The sequence below is a fragment of the Ananas comosus genome, linkage group 2 (assembly GCF_001540865.1).
Source record: "Ananas comosus cultivar F153 linkage group 2, ASM154086v1, whole genome shotgun sequence".
NCBI lineage: Eukaryota > Viridiplantae > Streptophyta > Magnoliopsida > Poales > Bromeliaceae > Ananas > Ananas comosus.
The window spans coordinates 16581631-16607512 of record NC_033622.1 but is presented as its reverse complement, the minus strand read 5'-3'; the positions used below and the strand labels follow the sequence as shown (position 1 = coordinate 16607512).

At 34.2% G+C, this 25882-nt stretch overlaps 1 protein-coding gene and 1 long non-coding RNA gene across 6 annotated transcripts; both read right to left on the bottom strand.

Annotated features, from left to right (window-relative positions):
* Positions 181–8281, bottom strand: LOC109706825 (glycerophosphodiester phosphodiesterase GDPDL4-like). 2 transcript variants are annotated; one of them, XM_020227832.1, is made up of 9 exons: positions 7979–8281; positions 6910–7203; positions 5098–5213; positions 4263–4764; positions 3809–3847; positions 3410–3697; positions 2626–2765; positions 1451–1937; positions 181–952 (listed from the first exon to the last, which is right to left on the bottom strand). In XM_020227832.1, exons 1-9 carry the CDS (start codon positions 8127–8129, stop codon positions 681–683), a joined length of 2289 nt encoding a protein of 762 aa, XP_020083421.1. In that variant the 5' UTR covers positions 8130–8281; the 3' UTR covers positions 181–680. The 2 variants fall into 2 exon arrangements, with proteins under 2 accessions (XP_020083421.1, XP_020083422.1); XM_020227833.1 differs by lacking the exon at positions 6910–7203 and having other exon boundaries at positions 7979–8279.
* LOC109706826 lies at positions 9030–24811 on the bottom strand. 4 transcript variants are annotated; one of them, XR_002215324.1, is made up of 9 exons: positions 23172–24811; positions 21873–23083; positions 21661–21779; positions 21392–21562; positions 20730–21261; positions 20028–20129; positions 18951–19118; positions 14487–14642; positions 9030–9331 (listed from the first exon to the last, which is right to left on the bottom strand). It is a non-coding gene; the product is annotated as an uncharacterized LOC109706826 (long non-coding RNA). The 4 variants fall into 4 exon arrangements; XR_002215325.1 differs by lacking the exon at positions 9030–9331 and having other exon boundaries at positions 14418–14647; XR_002215323.1 differs by lacking the exon at positions 9030–9331 and having other exon boundaries at positions 14419–14642.

The following is a 25882-nucleotide window of genomic DNA, read 5'->3' as shown; positions in this document are numbered from 1 at the left end:
TACGTGCACAGCCCTGTAAAGTTGACGATCACATACATGCGGTTGAAAACCTTATTTTCATGTACGTCACTGACAACAAAACTACACAAAAATATTCAATTCACCAGTAATCTCACAAAGATACATGCTTAAATAAGGTTTTTAAGAAGATGCAAGCAAATGTCGACTTAGGCAAACATAGCCTTTCAAAGAATACTTTCACAATTTGACATATTTGCATGGGTACTTTGGCTATAAAGCCCTTCTCGTTCACCAAACGGATGTACATGTTTTCTCAAATCGAAAATACTGAAAAACTGACCCCAAAAAAAAAAAAAAAAAAAAAAAAAAACATTACATCCTCAATCAGGAGACGCCATGCGTAAGAGTAATTAGGTACTTGTTAGACCTGTACTTGGGCATCAGAAAAATCATCAAACTAGGTGTCATCCTGCTACACCACCCTTGTACTCATCATATTACAACTCGTTTCTAACTGATGAATTCCGATGATAAGAATGTTATTTACAGATAGCTGGTGCCCGCAGCAAAACAAAACAAATCGAACAACTCCAAGAGAGCTACAATAATAATAACAATCATATTACTACAAAATAGAAGCCTTACAATAACAGGATTACAAGCTCCCAAACAATACTTGCAGCCTGACTAATTTATCAACCACAAATGCAAGACGGTGCTCAGACGAGGAGAAATGTAGAGAGCATAACAAGAAGCAATGCAAAAACCGAGGCAGTGGTTCTTCGTGCAGCAGCTGAATGTGGACTGTTGGCCGGGGAAGCTGGTGGCGGCTTCAATGCAACGGGAGGCAGAGGCGGCTCCACCACATCAGAGACGTTCAACGCCGGCATTGGAGGCCGTGCTGGTGGAATGATGAGCTGTAAAAGCCCACCGGCTTGAATAGTTTCCATATAGACTGGTGTGTTGTTCCCCAAATTAAAACAAGAATTTCCTGCATGAATTTCAGAATATATGGCGTTGATTAGTGCAATATTTGTTAATCAACCAGTCCCTAACTCAAAAAGGCGCCATGAGGCGGCATGAAAACCAATAATAGTAGGAACTACAAACTTAGTTCGTTTGGCTTGGCTTTTGGAGCACGGGTTCGCTACTCTCAAAAGCAACGACCCGGTTGTTGACAAACAAAACTCATTTAAGTCAAGAAGCTGCCAAAAGCTTAATCCGAGCGTTAACAGCAGAAGAGCAAATTAGAAGCTTTGGTGTCAGCTGTGGAGGGAAGCTGTTGGGGATTTGAATGAGTGAACATAGATAGAGAAATGCTCTTGTATCACTCTAGCTGCTGAGAGATATCAAGTATTTGTTCCCTATGATTCTCCATATGTATAGAAAGACTAGTTTCTCTATTATCCGATCTTTTCGAGACAGATTAATAGAAGTAAAAAAGAAAATAAAATGTGAAAATATAAGTCATCAATAGAGAGGCATGCACTTTTATATCTTCTAGCTGTTGCAGGGAAATCCGTGATGAGGCCATCCACCCCAACTCCGGCAACATATGAATTTATCTCCACAGTGGCATCTGCAAAAAAGTCCCATGGTTGGGAGGTAAACTCATTTCTTAGCACATAAACATAAACCAGCAAGCCAGCAGCCTTCAAGTGCTCAACAAGATTGGTTTGGTTGGTAATGAAGTACTCATCGACGGCATAAATCGATCCCTTGTGTACTGCCACGGCATCAGCAAATGTTTTAATATCGGCAAGTGAGGAAGGGAGAGCATCACTGACATATTCATCTATCATGTAAACGAGCTTGTACTTGGTTTTTTGCTTGAAGTTGACGAGAACAGAGCTGTCGATAGATTGAATCATAACATCCAAGGCAGTAGTCTGTTTGTTGTAACCGGCTTCGCTTAGGGCAGTGATTATGGCATCTGTTGCACTGAACCCTAAGTTCTCTGCCATAAATGCAGCATACTGTAGCACAAAGAGAAAGCCTATTAGTGAATAACAATGTCCTTAGAAAGCCTATTAATGAATAACAATGTCCTTAGAAATGGTTTCAAATAGAATTAAGGGCCTGTTTGGAAGCCTGAACATCTCGTTCAGTATCTTTCCAGTCAAAGGCTTTGCAGCAATTGGTAAATGGGTATGATTAAATATCTACAACATAGTATATACAGCCTTTAAGTCATTTTTCTCAAAATAAGATAAATCACCTCTTAGGTGAAATGTATTATTCTAAAATCATAGCTCTCAGCACCTCGCAATGGACTTAAAGCAAGCTCCTAGGTTGCAATCACAGAAAGAAGCCTCATACCACATAATTGAATTACTAGTTCTAACATCCAAACAGGCCAAAAGTGTGATAAGATAAATTTCAAATGGCTCAATCAAACAAAGGTTAGGTATAAAAATAAAATCTTTTAAAGGCTGGGTAGTAAAATCAAAACAAACTATCGCTCAGGTAAGCTCCATACATTTTACCAAAATAAAAAAATGGCAACAATACTTCCAAAGGTCTAAGAGTAAATGTTATTAATAAAGGTTGGTCACATGGCCCACAATGCAGTGGTATATGGTTTATCTGGATGCAGCAACTTTAAACTGAAACAAAAGTATAGTTTATTCTGTAGGAAAAATGCTTCTTGCTAAAAATTCTTACCTGTACGCTAATCAAAATTCCAGATAAATCCTTGTCTTTTGCAAAGGCCAAGAAATCAGCTAGCTTCATAAAATTTCCAGCAGTTTTGTATCTTGGGTTTCTTGTCAGTTTGAAGTTGCTTTCAGGACTTGATATTACAGCTGCAGAAGGAAAAGAAAAAAGAAGAAAATTGGACCTAAACGAACACTGAAAAATGTTAAAATGCAAAAATAGCACCCTCCTATTTTCTGAGCTGAGTTGTTTTAAATAGTTACAGATGTAGAAATGTTAAATCACAAGTTATGAAAAGTTCTACATTCAAAGATAGGGGCCCCATGACTCTGAATGCAACTAAGACAAAATCAACAGCAGATGATTCTTATGATAATTACAACGATGATGATCCAATATCAGAAAGCATGCATCTTAACAAGTTTTAGCGGTCATATGGCTTCCTCATACAATGTTATTAAGGTCCTCTTGCTTACACCAGCTAGATAAGTAAAATTATATGCAATAGAAACACAGTCACTTAAAGATAAAGGGAAGATACAAAATTCCCACTATTTTTTCGGAAATGGTTAATGGTAGCACTTGAAGATCATGAATGAAAAAGGTTTTTTTTGAGTATTCATCTAAACATGAGATACAATATAGCAGCATATGTAAATTTTCTAGCCTAAAATAACGATAAAAGAAATCCATTTTAGCACTTGCTTCTATGTTATCTCACATAATTAAGTAATAAAAATACTTCTAATTCAAGTAAGAGCTAATATGCAAAGAAGTGGCTATATCAACTTACGTTGTATGTTATTTTGAATCTCATCCCATGTGAGATTAAAGGTAAAAATTCCAGGAGTACTTTGAATTTGAGGGACAACAGAAACACGAGATCTGAACTGCGTATTTGCAACATTGGTATCATCCATTAAATTAATGGAACTCATGCATATCAGGATACTATCCTGAGTTACTTGAACGGGACAATCTATGATATCAGCACCATCGCTAACTGCATTTTGATAAGCCAGATCAGTACAGTCGGGATAGTCTCCACTAGCACCATAATGCGAAATAATCACTGGCTTTCCTGCAATACAATAACATCAAAAAGTTTCGGAGTTTGAACTTTTTGCTCTTTTCTTTCCTATTGAAGATAGCAGATTCTTGAAGCATTTGATAAACAGATATTAATACATACCATGATCTGTGCTACTTTTGTTCAAATGGAAAAAGCAACCTGCGCGGATAGAGATATATGTGAATATCAAATGAAACCTATTCCAGATAATATCACAAAAGTACATATATATGTACTCTCCAGCAACTGGAAGATATTAACTTCATAGATAAAACTAACATTAGCAACCGGCATATCATATAGTGTAACTTGTAATGTGTAGATTTGCATGAAATAAGTTACTTTCGTTTCTTTCCACATGAAATGAAAAATATAAAATGCCAAGAGGTTTCGCATCTGCACTAACAACTTAGAGAGGTAAATCTAACAAGCATGTATAACTTAGTAAATAAACCATTTGCCAAATCCCCCATTAATATTCTGATTATACCACCTGTCTAGTTACATTCCAACAAATGACAATAAAACTTCATATGGTTAAAATGAAAATATTATGGTGAAACAAAAAACTTACCAATGGCCTCTGATGGAGTAATAGGGAAGTCCGACACCACACCATCAACAGAGAATTCACCATTATCGATGAAAGAAAGGTATTCCGCTAATGGATCAAAACTGTAATTGTAGCTAAAAAGGTTGTCATTTGCAAAATCTGCAGCATAAATTTCCAGCCCTGCTTTATGGGCATCAGTCACGACCGACGTGTTGGGTGGTAATAGGTAATTATCAGGAGATACCGGCCAAATATAGTTTTTAGGAACAAGAATTCCGGAAGCAAAGGTCTTGACAAATGTAAGGTTTCTCAACAGTGAGTTATAAGTTTGGTTCGTCGAAGGATCATGTAAGGTTTCATCAAGAAATCGGAAAATGAGCTTTGTCTTGCTGCTAACTCTTGGAGCTATACTTTTGAGAAAACCCACCTCAGGTGAGGAGACATAGTTTACAACAACTTGCTTCGATACCGAAATAATAAAGTTCCTCATGCTAAGATTGTGTTCTTTGTAGAAAATATCATGCTGCAATTGAAAGAAAATTTAGAGATGTCAGGATAGAAGAGGGGAAAAAAAAAGGAAAAACTAAATACATACCCTCTAGCAATCTATAAGTTCATAAATGCCCTCCAAATGTTGGAAACATCAAGAATGCCTGTATATATACTTAAATAAAATGCCCTTCTGAATATTACATGTAGTTTTCATAAATGCGACCAAAAAAGACACTTGTAAAAGAATATGTATCATGGCAGGGGCATCTATGATAATTCAAACATTTTGAAGGTTCGGTTGCAATTTCACCAAAGTTAATCATCTACAAAAAAGAATGGTGCAAACAATGGTTAGTAACTGCACCTGTACATTCAGCCAAATAGCAGGGGGCTTAATCTGCGATACCACATCAGTGACACGTAGTATAGCATAATTGCTAGCATCAAATCTTTCCGTGCGAGAATATATAGCTTGCGTCACTGTTCAATTGTAAGATAATCAGCACAAAATTTATGATAATATCATATGGAACCACAAACAAAAGACATTTTGTTTTTGGATCTTTGATTCCTTGGAATTCCAAAAGCAAGCCAAATATAATAACCAACAAAGCAAGATAAATATCATCCAGACAACAGAGAGAAATCAGGGAAAAGGTAATGATTTTCACCGTCAGTAAGAGGGCACACAAAGGTGCAACTTTTATCAACTTAGGTGGTCANATGTGGAGCCGGGGCTCCAACAAAATTGTTGGAGCCTGGAGCTCTGGTAGGCGCTGGGCGGGCAGAAGTAAAAAAATTAAAATAAATTAAAAATAAAAAAATCAATTTTAAAAGAATGCAAAAACTCCACTATACTTTTTAAATTTATCAGAAGATAAAATAGTATCATCTCTCTCTGAAAATAATTAATTGATTCTTTCTTTTAGGTTGTAATCAAGTTCTATATTAACAGGACCGTTTTTAAATTTTATTGTTCAATTAAAAGCAAACCAGTCAAGTATAACTTTTTTAAATTTAATCCCTTTTTTACTTTTATCCTTTAAAAATAAAACATATACCGGAAGTGATCCTTTGTGCGTGCACTCTCTTCCAGTATTCAATTTTTTTTTTATTTTTATGCTTGTTGGGTTTTTTTTTTTTTTACTTTTTAACATTTTTCTTGTATTTACTTAAATTTCTTAAAATGGCCAAAAAAAAAAAAAAAAAAAAAAAAAAAAAAAAAAAAAAAAAAAAAAAAAAAAACTCGGAAGGGAGCGAGCTGTCATGGGCCTAAGTTTTTGGCTCATAAGAACCTGTGCGGTGCCTGCCTTCCTCCGTGAAGATAGGCAAGCCTGCATCTAACTTGCTAGCCTGGTTCTACTCGCTCTAGAACTAAGTTGGAAGAAAGAAAGAGAAAGTAGTTCTTCGAGGAAATTGGAACTTGTATTATATTACTTGAGAGAGAGGATTACAAGCTGTTAGAGTTGAAGGGCTTGGAATTGCTTGAGACACACCACTCCTATACGTAGGCCTCTTGCCACCCAAGAGTACAAGTAGAGCTGCACCGAACGGAGCCTAGATACAAGCCAAGTAGGAAGAAAACTACCACCTATCACCTCCCTCCTAATTATAATATATATGCTTTTTAAAAGCTCTATGGCAGCCCTAGACACTTCGGCTTACACGCACAGAGTGTCGAACTCAGCAACAACTTTTAGAATAATCCATATTAGCCACCAAAATTGCGCCCCTTTGAGTTTGTGCAACTGTTACGGGCAAGCAGGTGAGAGATTTTTGCTATGTGCGTGAAAGAGCACTCCCTATCCCAATGGGTGCCGCGTGGGCAGACATCACGCGGTGCCCATCAAAGCCTGGAGCTCCCCCAGCTCGACAGATTTTTTGTTTTTCCCCTCAAGCTAAATGAATGGTTCGTATAAGTGCAAGGCCCTCGAAAAGTAGACGGCATTAACCATGGTTAACTAGAATAGCTAACACGATCACCACCATAATGAGCTTCATGGGTTTTTGATATTTACGTAATTTTCCGCTAGTTTCGACGTGTCTTAAACTGTCACTCTCAACCTCATTTGTACAGTTGAGAGCAAGCTCATATAGAATGAAGAGCAATGCACTCCTACGTGCATTTGTAGCAGGGCATCATAATAAACAAAAATAACTTAAATAAAGTACTTACAAGAAAGCTCAGAAATTTCAGAGCTATTATAGTCCACAGAAAACCACCCTCTCATCGGCGCACCATTAACAACGTAATTTGTCATTCCACTGGGATAAACATCTGCGATATTAGTGCAATTGTCTAATATAACATCCGGTAGACAGATTCCAATGCCGTCCTTTGTTAATTGCACATCACACCACAGAACTGTATCCTCTGAGCTAGCAGAGTATACAAAACGATATGCGGCATAACTGGAATCAGGAAATATTCCCGAAAAGCCGCCCCTGGCTATTATAGCCGGAGGATTACCTGAAATTATGAAGGCAGATGATAAGCCTCCAAACAAGACTATATAAAGGAAATAAAAACATAAAGCACCATGGATGGAGAAGTCCGATTCAAATATCTACACATAAAAACAAATAAACATCTATCTACTTACAGCACAATTCCGAACTTATATGTAACGCAAATAGAACAAAAAAAAATGGAAAAAATACATATATACTCTTGTGAGAAAAGTCAAACCTGAGTAAACATGAAAGGAATCTTAAACTACCGAAGCTTAGGATACAGTTTAATCGTCCCAAGCAGCATTAATATCACACTGAATTGAAACATACTCGAACGTTGTTGCTGTAAAAGAAACTACCGCCAAAAGCATTTGCGTTTAGCCATATCTACTCGTAATTTCAGATTTAATTATGCCGTGATTAAAGATTTCTTTTTTAAAAAAAAAGAAAAAGAAAAGAAAGACATTTCCTCTTCAAACAGGCCCCAGACCACTCAACCTTTCCTTATCACACTTCACCCAACCAAGCCGCTAAAAAGAGAATGCGAAGAGTATGGAAATCTCACCTCAAAATTGGCCGAAAAAACCCTAGTCCCTTCCCCCTCGAATTGATCCCACATGCAAAATTCAAACCCCAACCAACATAGAGAACGTCCCCTTCCATCCCAAGTACATAACTAGCAAACACTATCCGCGAAAGATCCAACCCAGAATAGCACAAAATTTCCCAAAAAAGGGGCCCCAAAAAAGGAAGAAAGAAACAAAGAACAACTAGAGAGAGAAAGGGTTTACCGCTTAGGGTTTTCCAAGGAGATTTGCTGGTGCTCTGCGCCATGACCAGGCCCATCTGAAGCAGAAGAAAAGATCCAAGCAAGGAGGAGAGCTTCCTCTTCCTCCCCCTCATTGTAGATATCCCAACGATGGAGAACACACCTCGGAGCATCAAAAGAAGGAGATTAGAAGAGAGAGAGAGGGAGAGAAGCGGGAGTAATGGCTCCTCTGTTCACAGAGGTACTAAAGAGTCGGAGGGGGAGGCACACGGGAGTAATGGCTCCTGTGTAGGAGAGGTAACATATATATATATATATATATATATATATATATATATACACATACACACACCATCATATCATATGAGAGAGAGAGAGAGATGAGCACTGTGGACTCGTGTTATTCTCTTTTATTACTATTATTTTTTTAAAAAAAAAAATTAATAAGATGAGGAATGGAAATGAAGAGTAGACCGACCTCCGCGGGTCGGAAGTTGCTTGTCGGCTTCCGGACGGGTGGAACCCGTTCGGACAACTTTTTACTGTCAGCTTTGCACGAGCAAGCATTGAATATTTTTCACTTTAATATTCTATTCTATTATTATTATCATTACTGCATTGTATTTTCACACAAGCTCAATTTTTCTGCTCTCCGTCTTGCCCGATAAAATCAGATTGCTAATGAGAAGTATTAACAGTAACCTTTACCTCTTCTATATTAGATATTTTTTAAAAAAAAATTTCTACCTATGTATCTCTCAAAACTTCGAAAATATCTGATTTTTTTCTACTTTTTTATTTTCAAAATACTCCTCATATGTTCCTCCGTTATTTAAAAATACTTCTGTAGTTACCATCTGTTAAGTTATTCCGAATTAAACGTGAGTTAAATATCTACCAGTGTTTAAAAAAAATCAAAAATAACTCTTTTATACTTAATAACAAATAAAAAAAGTTGGTGATGATAGAAGGGTATTTTTTTATTCCTTACTTAAAAATAAATAATAAAAATTGGTGATGATAGAAAAATATAATTGAGAAGAAAAAATAATAATTTTATAAAAATAACGGCTATTGCTAATAATTCACTAACAGAATTTCACTCTATAAATATATTTGAAATAACTTGAAACATAAAAAAATATTTTTAATATTAATCTTTTAAGAGGTATATAATATGATAATAGAGTCAAATCCTAAGCATGGAGAATTTAAGTTTAATTTCCGTATTCGAATTTTCATCTTGGCCCGGGAGCGGCTGAAACAGGTGCGGTTTATCTACGGGGCCCACAGAGTTAGTCGTGACACGGGCAGAGCTCTACAACCCGGCTGTTGAAACACAGTAGCACACACGAGCTCCTTTACTTTTCCATCTCTTTCCAAACAAAAAAACAAAAAAAAGACCACGAATTATGAGAAAGGGGATCCAATTTTTGTTCTCGAGCAATGCAAAATTTTATATTCTTATTCATGTGAAATTATTATTATTATTTTTTAATACTGGAAGCTCATAAGAGATTTAATCATATTATTATACTTTTTAATCATATTGTATTTTTCTTAATGTTATGATGCTCCGATTCCGGAACAAGATTAGTAAGATCCACAAATATTATGTTTTCTGATTCGTCCCTCCAAAGTTAGTACGTAAAATTAGTGTTTCTTCTTCCTTTTCTTTTTTTTAATCTACTTAGCACAATGAGGATTCCTAAATCCTTGTTCCTCGCATGTATCAGTAGGCCATATATATTATAATGCCCCGAACATTCTTTCTACGTAGCTAACTTCTCTTTTTTTGGGGGGGGGGGGAGCTCGATGAACAAAGCAAGGGATAGTATACTATGTTAGAACAAATACCGAAACGAAAATTCGATTGTGATTAAAATCTAAATTATTTTTGTGATAATAAAATCAAACTTACAGATAAACGAAAATATTCCAATAAAAGATGTTTATCTTATCCAGAAACGTGCGAGCACTGTCCTAAGACGTATTTCCGTCCTTACGTGCAGAATTAATCGGAAATAACACCCTAAGGTACGATCGCAATTTCTCCTCCTACGAGCACGATCGTGAAAGAAGATTGACGGAGATTCTCAACACCCGGTGGATAAGAAGAATACTCGAATAGTAAAAATAAAGATGAATAGATAAGATTAACAAATTATTTAAATCTCATTCTTAATAGGGGCGAAAAAAAAATAATATATAAAAAAGAAAAAAGAGAATTCACAACGGAATGAAATTCCTTTTGCGCAATTCCGTTTGGCGCAACAAACGGAACGTAAATATTCGTTAGTTTCTTTCTCATTAAAAAAATAATAAATAAAATAAAATAAATAAAATAATAAATTAATAAATAAAATTTAAAGTTTAAATAATTCAAATTTTAAATTTTTACCCCATGACATCATAGTATGCCCGAAACGGCATCATCGTATGCCCGAAACGCAAGAAGATGCTGAGGTATAATGTAAAAAAATACACTACTACATAATTAATGGTCTAGTGTTAAGTATCAGAAAAAGAGAGTCTAATAATAATGAGTTCGAGATGTCACGCGTGCTTAATGCAGAGCTCAAAGAGCACTGGCAAAAAAAAAAAAAAGAGTGGTAGCTGATCCAATTAAAATATTGAGCTTTTGGGTACCGATTTTTTTCTCTTTTTTTAAGTATGGAACGTTCTTGCGGGCGCCTCACATAACTGCATGCTCACATGACAGGTTTTAATTGGACAGCGACATGCGCAATATTTTTATATTCCTTGAACTAACGTTGGGAATTTAAAACGGATTTAAAAATTAATGTATCTGAATGAATCATGGGCCCAATGTCAAATTAATTCTTCAACTGCTTTATATATATATATTATATATATATATATCTATATATGCTACTTTGCTCTTAGAAGCCGGAGGTCTCCGTGCTGCTGAGTATTTTCGATTATAAAATTTTCAAATCGACGATCCGCTCCGTGACTTGATCTAGCGTATTTGAAGTTCTAGAAATAATTTTTGCGACTTTTCGATATCATTTAAACCTAGCAATCGAAAGGATTCAAAATCAAAATTTTTAACGGCTGAAATAAAAATTCTATAAAGTGTAATAATAGCACTAAAATTTTCGATTAGAAATATTGTATTTGTTGCAGATAGTATAAAAATTTTATATCAAAATTCATCTGATTTGAATACTTCTACAACGTTAAATTTGAAAACGGCAGATATCAACCATAAAATTATGAATTTTGAATCTTTTCGATCACTAAGTAAATGATATCAAAAAATCACAAAAATTATTTTCTAGAAACTTCAAATGCGCTAGATCAAGTCTAACTAGCGATCGTCAATTCGAAAATTCATCATCGAAAATGGTCAGGAGCACGGAAGCCTTCGTGCTCCTGACGAGCACAGTAGCCCTACTCATATATATTATATATAATATATATATATATATATATATTATATATACTATATAAAGTCCTTATATATCATATCATATGAGTCCGGCTACTATACTCTTATGAGTATAGTCCACTTTATACTCATAAGTTTTTTACCGTTAGATCTACTCCTTTGATTATTTCCATCCGTTAGATCATATTATTCAACCAACCACCTACTCAACCCTAAGGGACCACTATTAACCTAACCGGAGACCACTATTATCCTAACTGCATATCTTTTTATCCAATAGTTAAAAATTTATGAGTACAAAAAAGATTATACTCATAAGAATACAATAGCCCTAGCCTATATAGAGAGAGAGAGAGAGAGAGAGTCCGGCTACTATACTTTTATGAATATTGGCTCCCTTATACTTATAAGTTTTCGACCCTTAAATTTATTTCATAATCATTTCCACACGTTAGATTATACTATTTAACCAACTACCGANGGGGGGGAGCTCGATGAACAAAGGCAAGGGATAGTATACTATGTTAGAACAAATACCGAAACGAAAATTCGATTGTGATTAAAATCTAATTATTTTTGTGATAAAAATAAAATCAAACTTACAGATAAACGAAAATATTCCAATAAAGATGTTTATCTTATCCAGAAACGTGCGAGGCACTGTCCTAAGACGTATTTCCGTCCTTACGTGCAGAATTAATCGGAAATAACACCCTAAGGTACGATCGAAATTTCTCCTCCTACGAGCACGATCGTGAAGAAGATTGACGGAGATTCTCAACACCCGGTGGATAAGAAGAATACTCGAATAGTAAAAAATAAAAGATGAATAGATAAAGATTAACAAATTATTTAAATCTCATTCTTAATAGGGGCGAAAAAAAAAATAATATATAAAAAAGAAAAAAGAGAATTCACAACGGAATGAAATTCCTTTTGGCGCAATTCCGTTTGGCGCAACAAACGGAACGTAAATATTCCGTTAGTTTCTTTCTCATTAAAAAAAATAATAAAATAAAATAAAATAAATAAAAATAATAAATTAATAAATAAATTTAAAGTTTAAATAAATTCAAAATTTTAAATTTTTTACCAACATGACATCATAGTATGCCCGAAACGGCATCATCGTATGCCCGAAACGCAAGAAGATGCTGAGGTATAATGTAAAAAAATACACTACTACATAATTAATGGTCTAGTGTTAAAGTATCAGAAAAAAGAGAGTCTAATAATAATGAGTTCGAGATGTCACGCGTGCTTAATGCAGAGCTCAAAAGAGCACTGGGACAAAAAAAAAAAAAGAGTGGTAGCTGATCCAATTAAAATATTGAGCTTTTGGGGTACCGATTTTTTTTCTCTTTTTTTAAGTATGGAACGTTCTTGCGGGCGCCTCACATAACTGCATGCTCACATGACAGGTTTTAATTGGACAGCGACATGCGCAATATTTTTATATTCCTTTGGAACTAACGTTTGGGAATTAAAACGGATTTAAAAATTAATGTATCTGAATGAATCATGGGCACCAATGTCGAAATTAATTCTTCAACTGCTTTTATATATATATATATATATATATATATATATATATATGCTACTTTGCTCTTAGAAGCACGGAGGTCTCCGTGCTGCTGAGCTATTTTCGATTATAAAATTTTCAAATCGACGATCCGCTCCGTTAGACTTGATCTAGCGTATTTGAAGTTTCTAGAAAATAATTTTTGCGATTTTTCGATATCATTTACCTAGCAATCGAAAGGATTCAAAATCAATAATTTTTAACGGCTGAAAATAAAAATTCTATAAAAAAGTGGTAATATAGCACTAAAATTTTCGATTAGAAATATTGATTTTGTTGCAGATAGTATAAAAATTTTATATCAAAATTTCATCTGATTTGAATACTTCTACAACGTTAAATTTGAAAACGGCAGATATCAACCAATAAAAATTATGAATTTTGAATCTTTTCGATCACTAAGTAAATGATATCAAAAAATCACAAAAATTATTTTCTAGAAACTTCAAATGCGCTAGATCAAGTCTAACTGAGCCGATCGTCAATTCGAAAATTCCATCATCGAAAATGGCTCAGGAGCACGGAAGCCTTCGTGCTCCTGAGAGCACAGTAGCCCTACTCATATATATATATATATATATATATATATATATATATATATATATATNAATCAACGGTTAAAAATTTATGAGTACAAGAGGTTCTATACTCATAAGAGTATAGTAATTCCAGTCTATATATATATATATATATATATATATATATATATATATATATATATATATATAAAGTATATCTAGCTGGAAGCATGTGCGCATCGGGCCACCTAGTAAGAAGTATGGTGGTCCTATTTCACACATTCCAAATACTGATATTTATTTATACGGTGAAAATGTATAAACCCCTCAATTTTTTTTTTCAAATTAAGCAATTTAGGTCAAAAATTTTAAAACTTATCGAATTTATTAGTAATTTTATCAAAATTTAATTATTTTTTTAATAAATAAAACTAGGTCAATTACTAGTTAATGACTAAAATAGTCATTGAAAATGATAAAATCTTTAACTTAAATAAATATTAAAAAAATCAAATAAAACAATTTATAATTTGAGAGGGAGGTCTCTCAAATAATATTTTTAAAAAAAAAAAAGAAAATTGAGAGTACTGTTTCTAAATGGCCTATATTTGGAAATATCCCCCTATATTTTTAACTATTTTTATTACTTATTAATCAATTGACGTACAAGTCATAGTCAACAACTTAACTTTTTTTTTTTTTGTGATTAGAAATGAGTGAATAGGACTATATGAGACTCCGTATCAACGAACATATCTTATTTTAAAAAAATAATATTATCTGTAAACCTTCGGTCAGTAGTACGATATATATCCTACTCATCTAATGACGTATATTCTCTCTCTCATCTAATTATTTTTTTATTAATATTCATTTTAATTTTCATAAATTTTAAAATATAATAAGATATAAACTTATATTTATATATACATATAGAGATAGTATTTTTTTTTATTTTAAAATGGTGTGTATATATAAAATAATAAAATAAAAGGGGGAAAAGAAAAATCCGCACCAGAATAATTGTCCAAATCTACGCTGTCTACAATCTGTCACCCATTCCAGCCACCGCGCTTCCACTGACAGGGCTGGTGGGGCCGACACGACAGCAGCCTCTCCCTGGCGGCCACGTTGACTGGTTGGGCGTGCGCCGCGTCCATTTGCGCGTTACCTTTTCTTGTGCATATATAAATATAAATATAATTATATATATATACATATACATAAAAATAAAAAATATTATTTTTAACCGTTTCTAAAATAAATGACAAAAGGCTTGATAGTTGGTATCTAAGTTCCAAATTTGAATTCTAGTTGATTCATATTTTTAGCTAAGTTTATTTCTAAATGAAATAAACGAAATGAATAGCATGCCACCTATTTCTCAAAAAAAAGAAAAATGTTACCTCTACATTAGCAAATAGAATATATATACTTTACACAAAAAATATATGAATAAATTTCTCCACTACAGATCATTTCAAACTGACCGCCTCAACTTTGCACTTGTCGATTAAAGTCCCCCTCATTTTCAATTTTTTTATACGGAATTTTAGTGGGAAAAAATGATAAAAATTTTACAGATCATTTGGTTCGGGGGTTTCGTTATCCCCGCTATTCCGCCAAAGGGGGTGATATTTTATCGAAATATTTTATTCCGGTCAAACCTTGCTATTCCTAGTTATCCCAGAATAGCAAAAAATTTACTATTCCACTATTTTAGTGGAATAATGCTATTCTAATATTTAATTTCAAACTTAATTAAAATTATAAATTGAATTAAAACTAAATTATATAAATATAATATGTTATATATTATAATTCATTCTTTTTTTATTATAAAATTATTAATTGTACTATATTAATACATATTATTTATATTTAAATATTATAATAAAATTTATAATAAATTATATTTAAATATCATAATAAATTCTTTTTATTAAATTTAAGTTTAAGTAAAATTTTTAAAAAAATTATAAATTTATTATGATATATTATTTTTATTAATTGTTCCCACCCTATTCTTATTTTAAAAATTTAAAAATTAAAATTTTAAATTTTTAAAATTTATAATTTGTAATCTCAAAATTAAAGTTTNATTTTATATTTTTCAAATTTAAATTTGATCTTAAATTTAAAGTTTAAAATTTAAGATTTTAAATTTTAAATTTTAATTTCAAATTTTAAAATTTCAAAGTTAAAATTTTAAATTTAAAAATATAAATTTTAAATTTTAAAAATTCAAATTCAAATATAATAAGAGGGTAATATCATTATTTTTTATTTATAAAATCCACTATCCTTCTTATTCCATTTTACCTAACCAAACGCTATTTTTTTATTCCCATGAATAATCTAATTTTCATGCAAACGCAAAATTAATCTAATCCCCACTTATACCTCAATTTACACCAATCCCTGGAATAACCATTTTTTGCTTATTCCCGAATCAAACGATACCTTAGTGAGTAGAATAATTTACTTTGTAAAATTAAAAATGAAGAGTCTCAATGGAAAAAGTTAAAACAAAAAAGTCATCACTTACACCACATCATCAATAACCAACCCAATCATATCTCTTTATTTGAGCAAAAGTATAATAAAAATATCTTTTTTATTTTAACCATGATGGGACCGGTGAATCTAAAATAGGGATGCAAACGGATCCGGGTTGGTGGAGCTCCCGCCCCGATCCGCCCCGACGGGAGCAGTAAATGGGAGAAAATAAACGGATTCGGAGCAGAAAACGGGATAAATTTTACGATCCGAAACGGATTCGGGGCAGGAAACGGGAAAAATTTTGACCCGCCCCGAATCCGCCCCGAATCCGCCCCGAATCTCNCGCCCCCCCATGATCCGCCCCGAATCCGCCCCGAATATCATTTGTATTTTTAAAAAATATTCCCAAAAAATAATATATTTATAAAAAAAGTTTAAAATACAAATAAGTTATTACTCTCATTTCTAATGTATTTGAAATATTTGAATTTTGTTTTGAATTGTGATTGATATTTTTAATTTTTACCATTAATATTGTTAAATTATATATATAATATTATTAAAAATTATTAATTTATATTTTACAAAATATTAATAATATTATAATTTTATAAAAAATATTAGTTGGCGGGGCAGATTCGGAGCGCTGGGGCGGGTCTCCCGCCCCCAGATCCGCCCCGTTTGCATCCCTAATCTAAAAACATAATATAATTAATTAGAGACGTCACATTAGTATTATAACCGGTACATTCTAGACTTTTTCCTATCATGGAGGGGAGCTCCATACATTAGTAAAAAGTGTCATGTGTTTGAGTGCGCTGCGATTGGGCTGGGATAGGCCGATTACGTACATAAGAAAGAAAAGTTGTTGGGGCGCCCACTAGTGAAAGGCTAAGCTAAAGGAAAAGGGGTCCCCTTTGCAATTAATATGAGCCATTTCATATGAAACCCAATAAAATAAAAAATTCTTACACCCGGAAAGAATTGAAAAGAATTAAATATCTTCCCATGCTTTTAATCATGACTTGTAAATTAACTTTTTAATCACTTCAAAGTTGAAAATAATTATTAGATAGTGAAAATCCAACAACAACTTATAATATCTATATAGATCTCTAATTTAAGATTTTCGCTTCTCATATGGGATGTGTTTATTCATGTTAGCGATATAGAAATGTTGATAGAACATCAGGTAAGCATGGTCTGGGAGATATTTTTGTTTCTTCTAAAGCTCTAGATGGCTCGACCAGACGTATACATCAGCTATATAGCTTGCTTGGCTCTGCATTAAGGTGGAGTGTTATTTAAATAGAAGACTCATTATTATCTAACAATACTCCTGATAACTCTACTTCAATAGATGCAGGACCTCCAAATCAACTTGTTACTTCAAAAGTCCTCTACCAATTTTGATTTCATCCAACGAACAAATATCCCACCCCAATCTAATTCGGCTGAGCAATTAAATCATTCGCCAAAACTCTAACAATATACCAAAGTTTGATTAGGGCCGTAGGAACAAATATATCTCATCCTATCTAAAAAGTAACTTGCTCTCAGTAGCCTATATCAAATCGATTTAGTTTTCCTGGGACTTAAAACTCGACAAAATGCTCACTTGTCCTTTAGCCTGGTGGATTAAATTTGATAGCTATATTTTACAAGAACCAGTTTCGATTCCAGCAACCAACGAATTGTCACTCTCAATTTGACTCAACCAAGCAATTAAGCGGATAGATACAAACTTAAGAGCCCTAATCTATACAATTAAATACCGTCATGCTCGGGAGACCATTGAATCAAGCACCGTCCAGTTCCATATTATGAACCCTAATTTGGTGGGTTCCGCAATACTTAGACCCAAGAGTGAGTGCAAACCGAGTTTCATTTACAGGCCATGGCAGTCCTAAATGAGTACTCTTGAAACAGCAAATGGGCCCTAACACCAATGTAAGAGAAACTTTGATCCATGGGACCACTCAACTTGACCCGTTGCTATTGACCTAGCCAAAGCGACATTATAGCTTCGATGCGATAATCTAATTAGTAATTACATGACCACTCAACCGCTCGGATTATCATTCTCTCCGAATCTTTTTTTTACTAGTTTTGAAGACGACCGAGTTTACCATCCAACTCAGCCTGCCCTATCATCATCACAGGACACAACAACTTACTCTTCATTTTCGACGTCTTTATTAACTACTACTGCTTTGAACGGAACTTTGAAGATAGAATCTAAATCACTAGAATTTGGAAGGAAAAAAAAAGAAGACAAAGACACCCTTACTGGTGATATTAATGAGTACGAGAACAAAAATAACGACTTGGACTGCCCTGACCAACAGGCAACTTCGAGAATTTAAAAAGTTACATGGTGTTCTAACTTAATTGTATTAATATAACAAATTTCTATTGGCTTCAGGAAAAGAAAATTGTTGGATAATATGTATGTGATGCAAGGATTAAGCAAAACGGGTTGGTATAATTCCACAATTTTATGCCCAGTGGAATGAACTTAAATACTTGAAATTTCAAACGCTTAATTTTAAGAAATATGAGAAATCTAGTTAGACTAATTTAACAGATCTTTCTTCATATATATACCACGTACTTGCATGCGTACATTTCAATAAGTGTCGCGCCTACCCCCTAGAAACAATTTGAATCATGTGCATACCCCTTATTAAAAAGTTATATTTTGCACCTACACCTGCAGAAATAGTACAAATTTGAGTACATGTCCCCTCGAATTGTGCCACCGTTTTAGTATGAAAGCCTTCAAGCTAAGGCGCACATGCAAATATGAGATATTTCTAGGTGAAAAAGCACATACACAAATAGAAGATAACTCTTCTAAGGGTTTAAACACAGCGTACAAATTTGAGGTGTGCACAAGCAAATGTGTGTATTACCAGTGGTATGTACGCAAAAATTTCCAGCTAGTAAATAGCAGAAAGATAAAAGGCAGCTTTACCTCTCGTTCCTTAAGCGCAGATAAAGCAACTTATTTGGATGTTTGTCCTTCGGTGTACAACTCCCCAGAAGCAGGTTGAGGGCAACTGCAGCAATGTTTCAGAGCTTGCTGGTGGTAGCTTTCATGGGCCACTGATGAGATTTTTCTTCTGGTCGTCAGCTCACGCAGCTACACACACAAAAAAGGGGGGGAAAAAAACAAAAACTAAGATATTGACTACATTAGTAACTCAAGGAGAATGATGAGGACCACACAGTATGGAACTTTTATCTGTTGACTTGAAGTCAATACCATAGCCAAAAAAAGATAAAATAAAAACTAAGTAAAATACGATAAAACAAAATGAAAAGGAAAAGTAATAAATGGAGACAAATAGGGCCAACACAATCTACATCATAAATGACCAAAACCTGGCACGAATTATTCCATCTGATGCAGATGGAGAATAATATTTGTGGTTAGTCGAGGCTCACAATGCAGTCTTAAACAAGGGTTGAAGCAAAAGAACAAAGATCAAGACTTCATGCCTGCTAGCCTATTGAGCAGATGCTAGAAAAATAGTTTTCTTTCAATCTTTTTATAGGTGATAACTAAGAAATTTCCACCAATAGTAATGTTTGATGGACTTGTATTTGGATTCTTCCATCAACTTGTGTCCAAGTCCTACTTGAAAATATACTCAAAATATGCAGGCATTATTACCACATTGCTGTCTCAATTCCGGGAGACTACTTGATGTGGCACCAATACTTCAAGCCCCCAGAAGATAGTTCATAAATTAGGGTATACAAAAGAATGAGATAACTTTAAGATTGCAAAGGGCTTGATGGTTGGTACTCGAGGTTCCAAGTTCGAAACCTAATTGCTTCACATTTCTAGCTAAATTTATTTCAAAAAAAATGATTGAAGCGAATAGCAAGCTACCTTTCTCTCAAAAAAACAAAAACTTTCAGATTGCAAAGAAAACCATAGGAATGTAGAAGTCTTTACCTGCATAAATTAATTACCACATTTATTTTCTTCACAAAGTCCCTTGGCCTTTAAAATTGTTATACTTTAAGCTACATAACTTCCTACCTCATTTCTTCTCCATTCGTCTCATAATCGGTGCCATTACTGCAGCTGCAAGGATGCATGCAATCCCATTTCAACCAAAATTCAAAACAGAATGTGTGGTACCTGTGTTATTATCATCACCAAAATTATGATATGGAAGATAAAAGCTGTTACTCTATAAAGGAATATTTATATCATGCGTCTATTGTGATATCCTCCCAAAAATTGTGAATTTCATATAGAGGCAGGGGTGTAATGTGCAGCACGGCCCACATCTCTATAGGCCAAACTGGGCTCTGGGGCAGACCGAACTGAGCCACGGGGTGGCCCGGCATGGCACAAATCCAAATCCATGCTGTGCCATGCTAGGCCACTTTTTACCAGACCATAGCATGACACAGCCCCTAGCCTGAACAAGCCAGGCCGGGCCAGGACATTACCAGGTTGTAAGCCAATCCATATTTTTCTTTTTATTTTTTATTTTTAACTGATTTATTAATATTTTCCAACTCTTTTAACACTAGTTTTATAAAATATATATAATTTTTTATTCAATAAATAACTTTTTATTACTTTATAAGATATTTATTCAAAATTCAAATTGCTCAAATATACTTATTTATAAGAAATCTATTCAAAATTCAAATTTTTATGTTTGAAAGTTTAAAAAATACTAAGGAAAGTGAAAAAATAAAAAATAAAAAACAAGAAAAAGGTGCCTACTGGCTCGCACCCATGGCGCGGGCTGTGCCGTCCAAGCTGCGGGCCAACTAGAAACGGCCCGCAGCCAGGCTGGGCCATCCCACGGGCCGGCCAGCCCATTTACACTCCCTTCGATAGAGGGTCAAGTTTGTGATACTACATTGATAGACATAATACTGGAATTAGTAATATCTGTATAAGATCACTTAAAAGGGAAGATCAGTCTGGTTGTGTCTGCAGTAAAACATAGCAATGGAGCAAGTTAGACACTCAAATCGATAATAATATCAGGCATAGATGCGAACTTATAGAGAGCTAGAATTTAACAAGAATACGAAATTTCAATATGGAAGCTCAAAACAATAGTAGGTCACAGGATTTTCAGCAACAGAAACAATTCAAAATGTTACTTAATAATCGTATAACCGGTGCCACAGAACTAGGTAAAAAACAATACTTACCTTGATCTGCTTTTCAGCAACAGAAATGATTTAAAATGTTACTTAATATTTACTTGAGATACTCATCAATGTCAACCTTGATTTGCTTAGCCCTGAGAGTATCATGAACATCAAATGAATTCTCAAGCATAGAGCAATTTCATCAAGCAAATCAATCTAAAGTAGTGCAACGCTTTTGACTACTTAAATGGATGTCTAATAATCATGAAATGTTGCACTCACCTGATTGGGAGTAGATTGATCGCAGGGGCCAGGGGGACCTCATCTTACAAGGGAATGCACTAAGAATCACATCACACATGTGGATCACATTGCAAAAACTGAAGCAGCATTCGCAAGGAAATCTAGAATGTCATACAGCACTACAAGCAGCACCTTAAAGTGTCGTTGTACCTGCGAGCCAAATGTGAGGCAAAAGGGAAAGGACATAAGAAAAAGAAAGAAGAACTCAAAATGTTATAACTCAACAGGAAAAAAGTAAGAAAACAAACTCTCTCCAAGCTCAGTGTTTCCCGAAATGGATCTACAAGCAGCGCCTTAAAGTGTATTCTCTCCAAGCTCGAAGTTTCCGAAATGGATCTACAAGCAGTGCCTTAGAGTGTTTTTGCACCTGAGAGAAAAATGGGAGGCAAAAGGAAAAGCCATAAGAAAAAGAAAAACTCAAAACGTTAAAACTCAAACAGGAAAGTGGAAGAAAACAAACCGGATCTCCAAGTTCAGCATTTGTCAAATATGGATCCATGATTTTGAACAGATCAACAAGAAAACATTGGAGGAAACCTCATAGGAATTGCATATCTAATATTTGAATTAAGCTTTGTGGCTCACCAACTCAAACCAAGCAGAGTTAAACAAGTAATACATAAGATAATAAGCACTACATTAGGAGAAAAATAGTAACAACTTCATCTGGTAATAGTCCACATAATCAGCAAAAACTTGAGCGTTTTTTTAGTAACCTGTTAAGCACTAAAATGCAAATCAGAAAACATCTTCAACTATGTTTTGTTACTCATAAGTTATACAAAGTGCAGATACCCTTTCTGTTCGCACACTGGCACTGCTAATATGTACAAAAGCCCAAACTTTTTTGAATTAAGTTTTGGCGCTGCTAAGATATAAAAAGTCAAGATACACTTTCTTATAACATTACAAATTTCAAAGATGAACCTATTCAACATCACCTATTGAAAGCCTCTTCCATTAGTGTCCTCTCTCTGGAAGATAGACTCAGCATAAGACTTCAATTGATAAAATTTTGTCCAGTTCACCTTCCTTCAAATGATAAATTAGACAGAGTGAATTAGACTCCAAATATCTCAGCCATAAACGACATGGGATTCAGAGTCAACAACAAACTAATTTGCTGCGTCATTTCTCTTCATATGATAGAAGACCTATGAGAATAATAGTCAAAACTTGGACTTAATCGACCGACCAAAACTCTACAAGAGCTTTTCACTAAATACAAAACCTAATAATGCTTATTTTTACCAAATACATAACCTAGTAATCCACCAACATGTACTAATGAAAAAAGTTATTTAATAAGACAAACAGAAACTTTGTATAAGAAGTGAACGTGGCAAGTGATTTCACATAACATTACCAGCACCACGACCTAACCATCGTCGGAGAAGCTTTTAACCAGCAATATAGGATGATAGACCAGGGACTATATCATAATTCTTATATAAGAAGGCAAAACAAGAAATAATGGTCAGTTTAGGATTATCAGCAACAGAGCCCAAACTATTTGCCTTGAGATACTCAGCGATTTCAGCCTTGATCTGCTTCTCCTTGTGAGCATCATAAACATCAGATAAAATTCACAGGCATAGGGTGATTTCAGGCACCAAATCTCGACTACTGCAGCAGACAACTTTTCAATCGGTTGTGTCAATAGTCCGTGTACTGAAAGTTAAAAGAAAAAAAGAGGTCCAAATACCATGTCCAAATACCATGCGATGTTGCACTAAATACCATGCAATGTTGCACTAACCTTCAAGCTAGGAGTAGATGGATCCGGGAACCTCATATTACAGGGAACTACACTAAGTATCACATAGCGCATCTGGATCACATTGTAAAAACTGAAGCAAGATGGGCAGAAGAATCCAGAAAGTCATACAGCTTCCAAGTGACTTCGTATCTAAGAGAAAATTTTAAGGCAAAAAGGAAAAAGCATAAGAAAAAGAAGATGAAGTCAAAATGGAAAAAAGAAAGAAAACAAACTCTCTCCAAGCCCAGCGTATCTCAGATACAGATCTGTGGAGTTAGAACAGATCAGCAAGGAAATGTTGGAAAATGACCACCTCTTGGGAGAATTGCAAACCTAACGGATATTGCATAAAGCATTTGTGGCTCACCAATTAGTAATAAACCTAAGGAGTGAGGATAAGCACTATGAAGAGACAAAAATAAAAACAGCTACACGAAGTAAGTCAGCTGTTGTTACAAAGATATATCAAGCAATTTTTAGGTCATCGCTGCCATTTCATTTCAGCAACCAGGCGTCACAACAGCATTGCAAAATCTTTCAACTGCCTTTTTAATTACATGAACAACAAGTAGTAGGGTACCAAAAATTATATATATATATGGATTCATAATTCAACGAACTACTTTGCACAAACTGTATTTTCTGTAAAGACCATCTATAGAGTATGGTGTTGATTAATAGGCTGCAGATTAATGATGCAAGGCACAAATTTGAATGTGAATAAACATTTTGAGACCCATCAATTCAAGATAATACTTATTGACAGAATGAATTGAATTTAGGCTATTTATACACACTTAACGTGTTAAACAAAAGAAAATGAAAACTACTCTCAACAGATTATATTAGTATTGCTCTCACCAGACAGGGCGCTCCAGCAAAGAGATGGAGTGGGCAACGAATCGCATCCCTCGATCTCCCAAGAATTTCATGAAAAGATCAAACAGTGAATAGAGATCACAATCGTGTTAAATAAATGAAAATAAAAACTAATCAGCGAGCTGACGGATTTCATCGGAACAAAAAGACAACCATCTAAATCAAACGATGATCTACTAAATAAAAACCCTAAAAACGGGTCAAGAACTAACGTACCTGAGATGGATTTACCGATGAATCGCACCACTTGATCTCCCACCGATTTCATCAAAAAGATCAAAAAGAAAACATGTTAATAACAAATAGAGACGAAAATCGTGGTAAATACAAAGAAAAGAACAACTAATCTGAGAAAAACATAACGATCTGACACCCGATATGACGATCTACTAAATAAAAATCCTAATTAAACGGATGCAGAACCCTAATGTAATCGAAGCAAACATTTTCTACAAGCAAATGCAACGATTGCTCTCACCTGAGAAGCGTTCTTGGAGCACGATCCCCTCTCCAACCCCTTCTCGCTTCTCTCTCTCTCTCTCTCTCTCTCTCTCTCTCTCGCTAGCTCGCTCGCGCTCATCGAGCGAATGAAAATTCTCTTCCCGCTCTGTTTATATGGCAAGCGATATGACCGTTGCAGCCTCAGACCACGCGTGACGACGCACGTGACGCGGCTCTCAGAGAATGACTAGGATTAGGACTCTGAGGGCTCATTAAACTTTAACAAAAAAAAATTGGAAAACTTCAAAAAAAAAAAAACCCGTGGTTTCATAGTTTCTAACTTTGCTCCCCTATGAATTAAAATATATCAATTTGCTCCCCTGTGGTTTCAAAACTCTTTTTCTTATCAATTTTATTTTTTTTTCTTAAATCAGTGATAAAGTTAAAATTAAAGGGTACTAAAGTGAATATTTGGTAAATCTAGATGGGTATCTAAAGTTTTTTTGTATATAATTTAATAAAATATTAACAAAAAAGCTACCAAAAAAATAAAAACGAAACCACAGGGGGGGGAATTTGATATATTTTAAACTATAGGGGGCAACGTGAGAAACTACAAAACCACAGGGGGTTTTTTTTGAAGTTTTCCCAAAAAATTTGTAGTTCATAGCTTATAAAAAAAAATGTTCTGAATAATTAAAATCAAAAGTCTTCTAATGACATTTAATATAAATAATTTAATGAAAAAATTTAAAATAGTTGATGAGCCTTTTTCAAAATGGGCTCGCTAAAGTTTTTAACCAATAGGAGAGAATCCTTGTCCATTTTTAACCAATAAGTTTGCACACAAACCTCTTTTTATCTATAACAAATTTATTCTTAACAGTTAAAAATGTCCTTTTTTTCTTTCAATGAAATAGCCTTTTTTATCTCTTGTGTGAAGTAATTTCCTATTCAAATATGCCCGAACTAATTTATTTTTAAAAAAATCTAATATTTTAGTAATCAAGCTATTATTATAATATATGAAGAAGTTCAGAAACTAGACTCATTGAGTGAATAAGATCAATGACCAGTTCTTCAATATTGAATAGTATTTATAGGCACTGTCCATAAATTTTCATCCTTTTAATTTTTTTTAATGGTTTTCAATAAAAGTATTCATTTAGAATAGCAAGCATGCCTCTCAAATGCATGATTGAAACTCCTTAATTATTAGGTGAATGATGCCGAAAAAATATAAAATTAGATTTCTAAATGCTTCAAGTAGTATAAATCATGTTCAACAATACCGATCGTCGATTTGGAGGTTTCATCATCAAAAATAAATAAGTGGCAAATAAACTCGTTTGCTACTGATAGCATTTCAGCTTAACTCTCTCTCTCTCTCT

What these genes read in the sequence shown, in the direction of transcription:
- LOC109706825 (XM_020227832.1), bottom strand. Translation starts at nt 8,129, where the DNA reads ATGCTCCGAGGTGTGTTCTCCATCGTTGGGATATCTACAATGAGGGGG. An exon ending in CTATTTGGCTGAATGTACAG is followed by an intron (nt 4,765 to 5,097) that starts GTGCAGTTACTA and finishes TTTCAATTGCAG; the next exon opens with CATGATATTTTCTACAAAGA. An exon ending in TACTCCATCAGAGGCCATTG is followed by an intron (nt 3,848 to 4,262) that starts GTAAGTTTTTTG and finishes CTATCCGCGCAG; the next exon opens with GTTGCTTTTTCCATTTGAAC.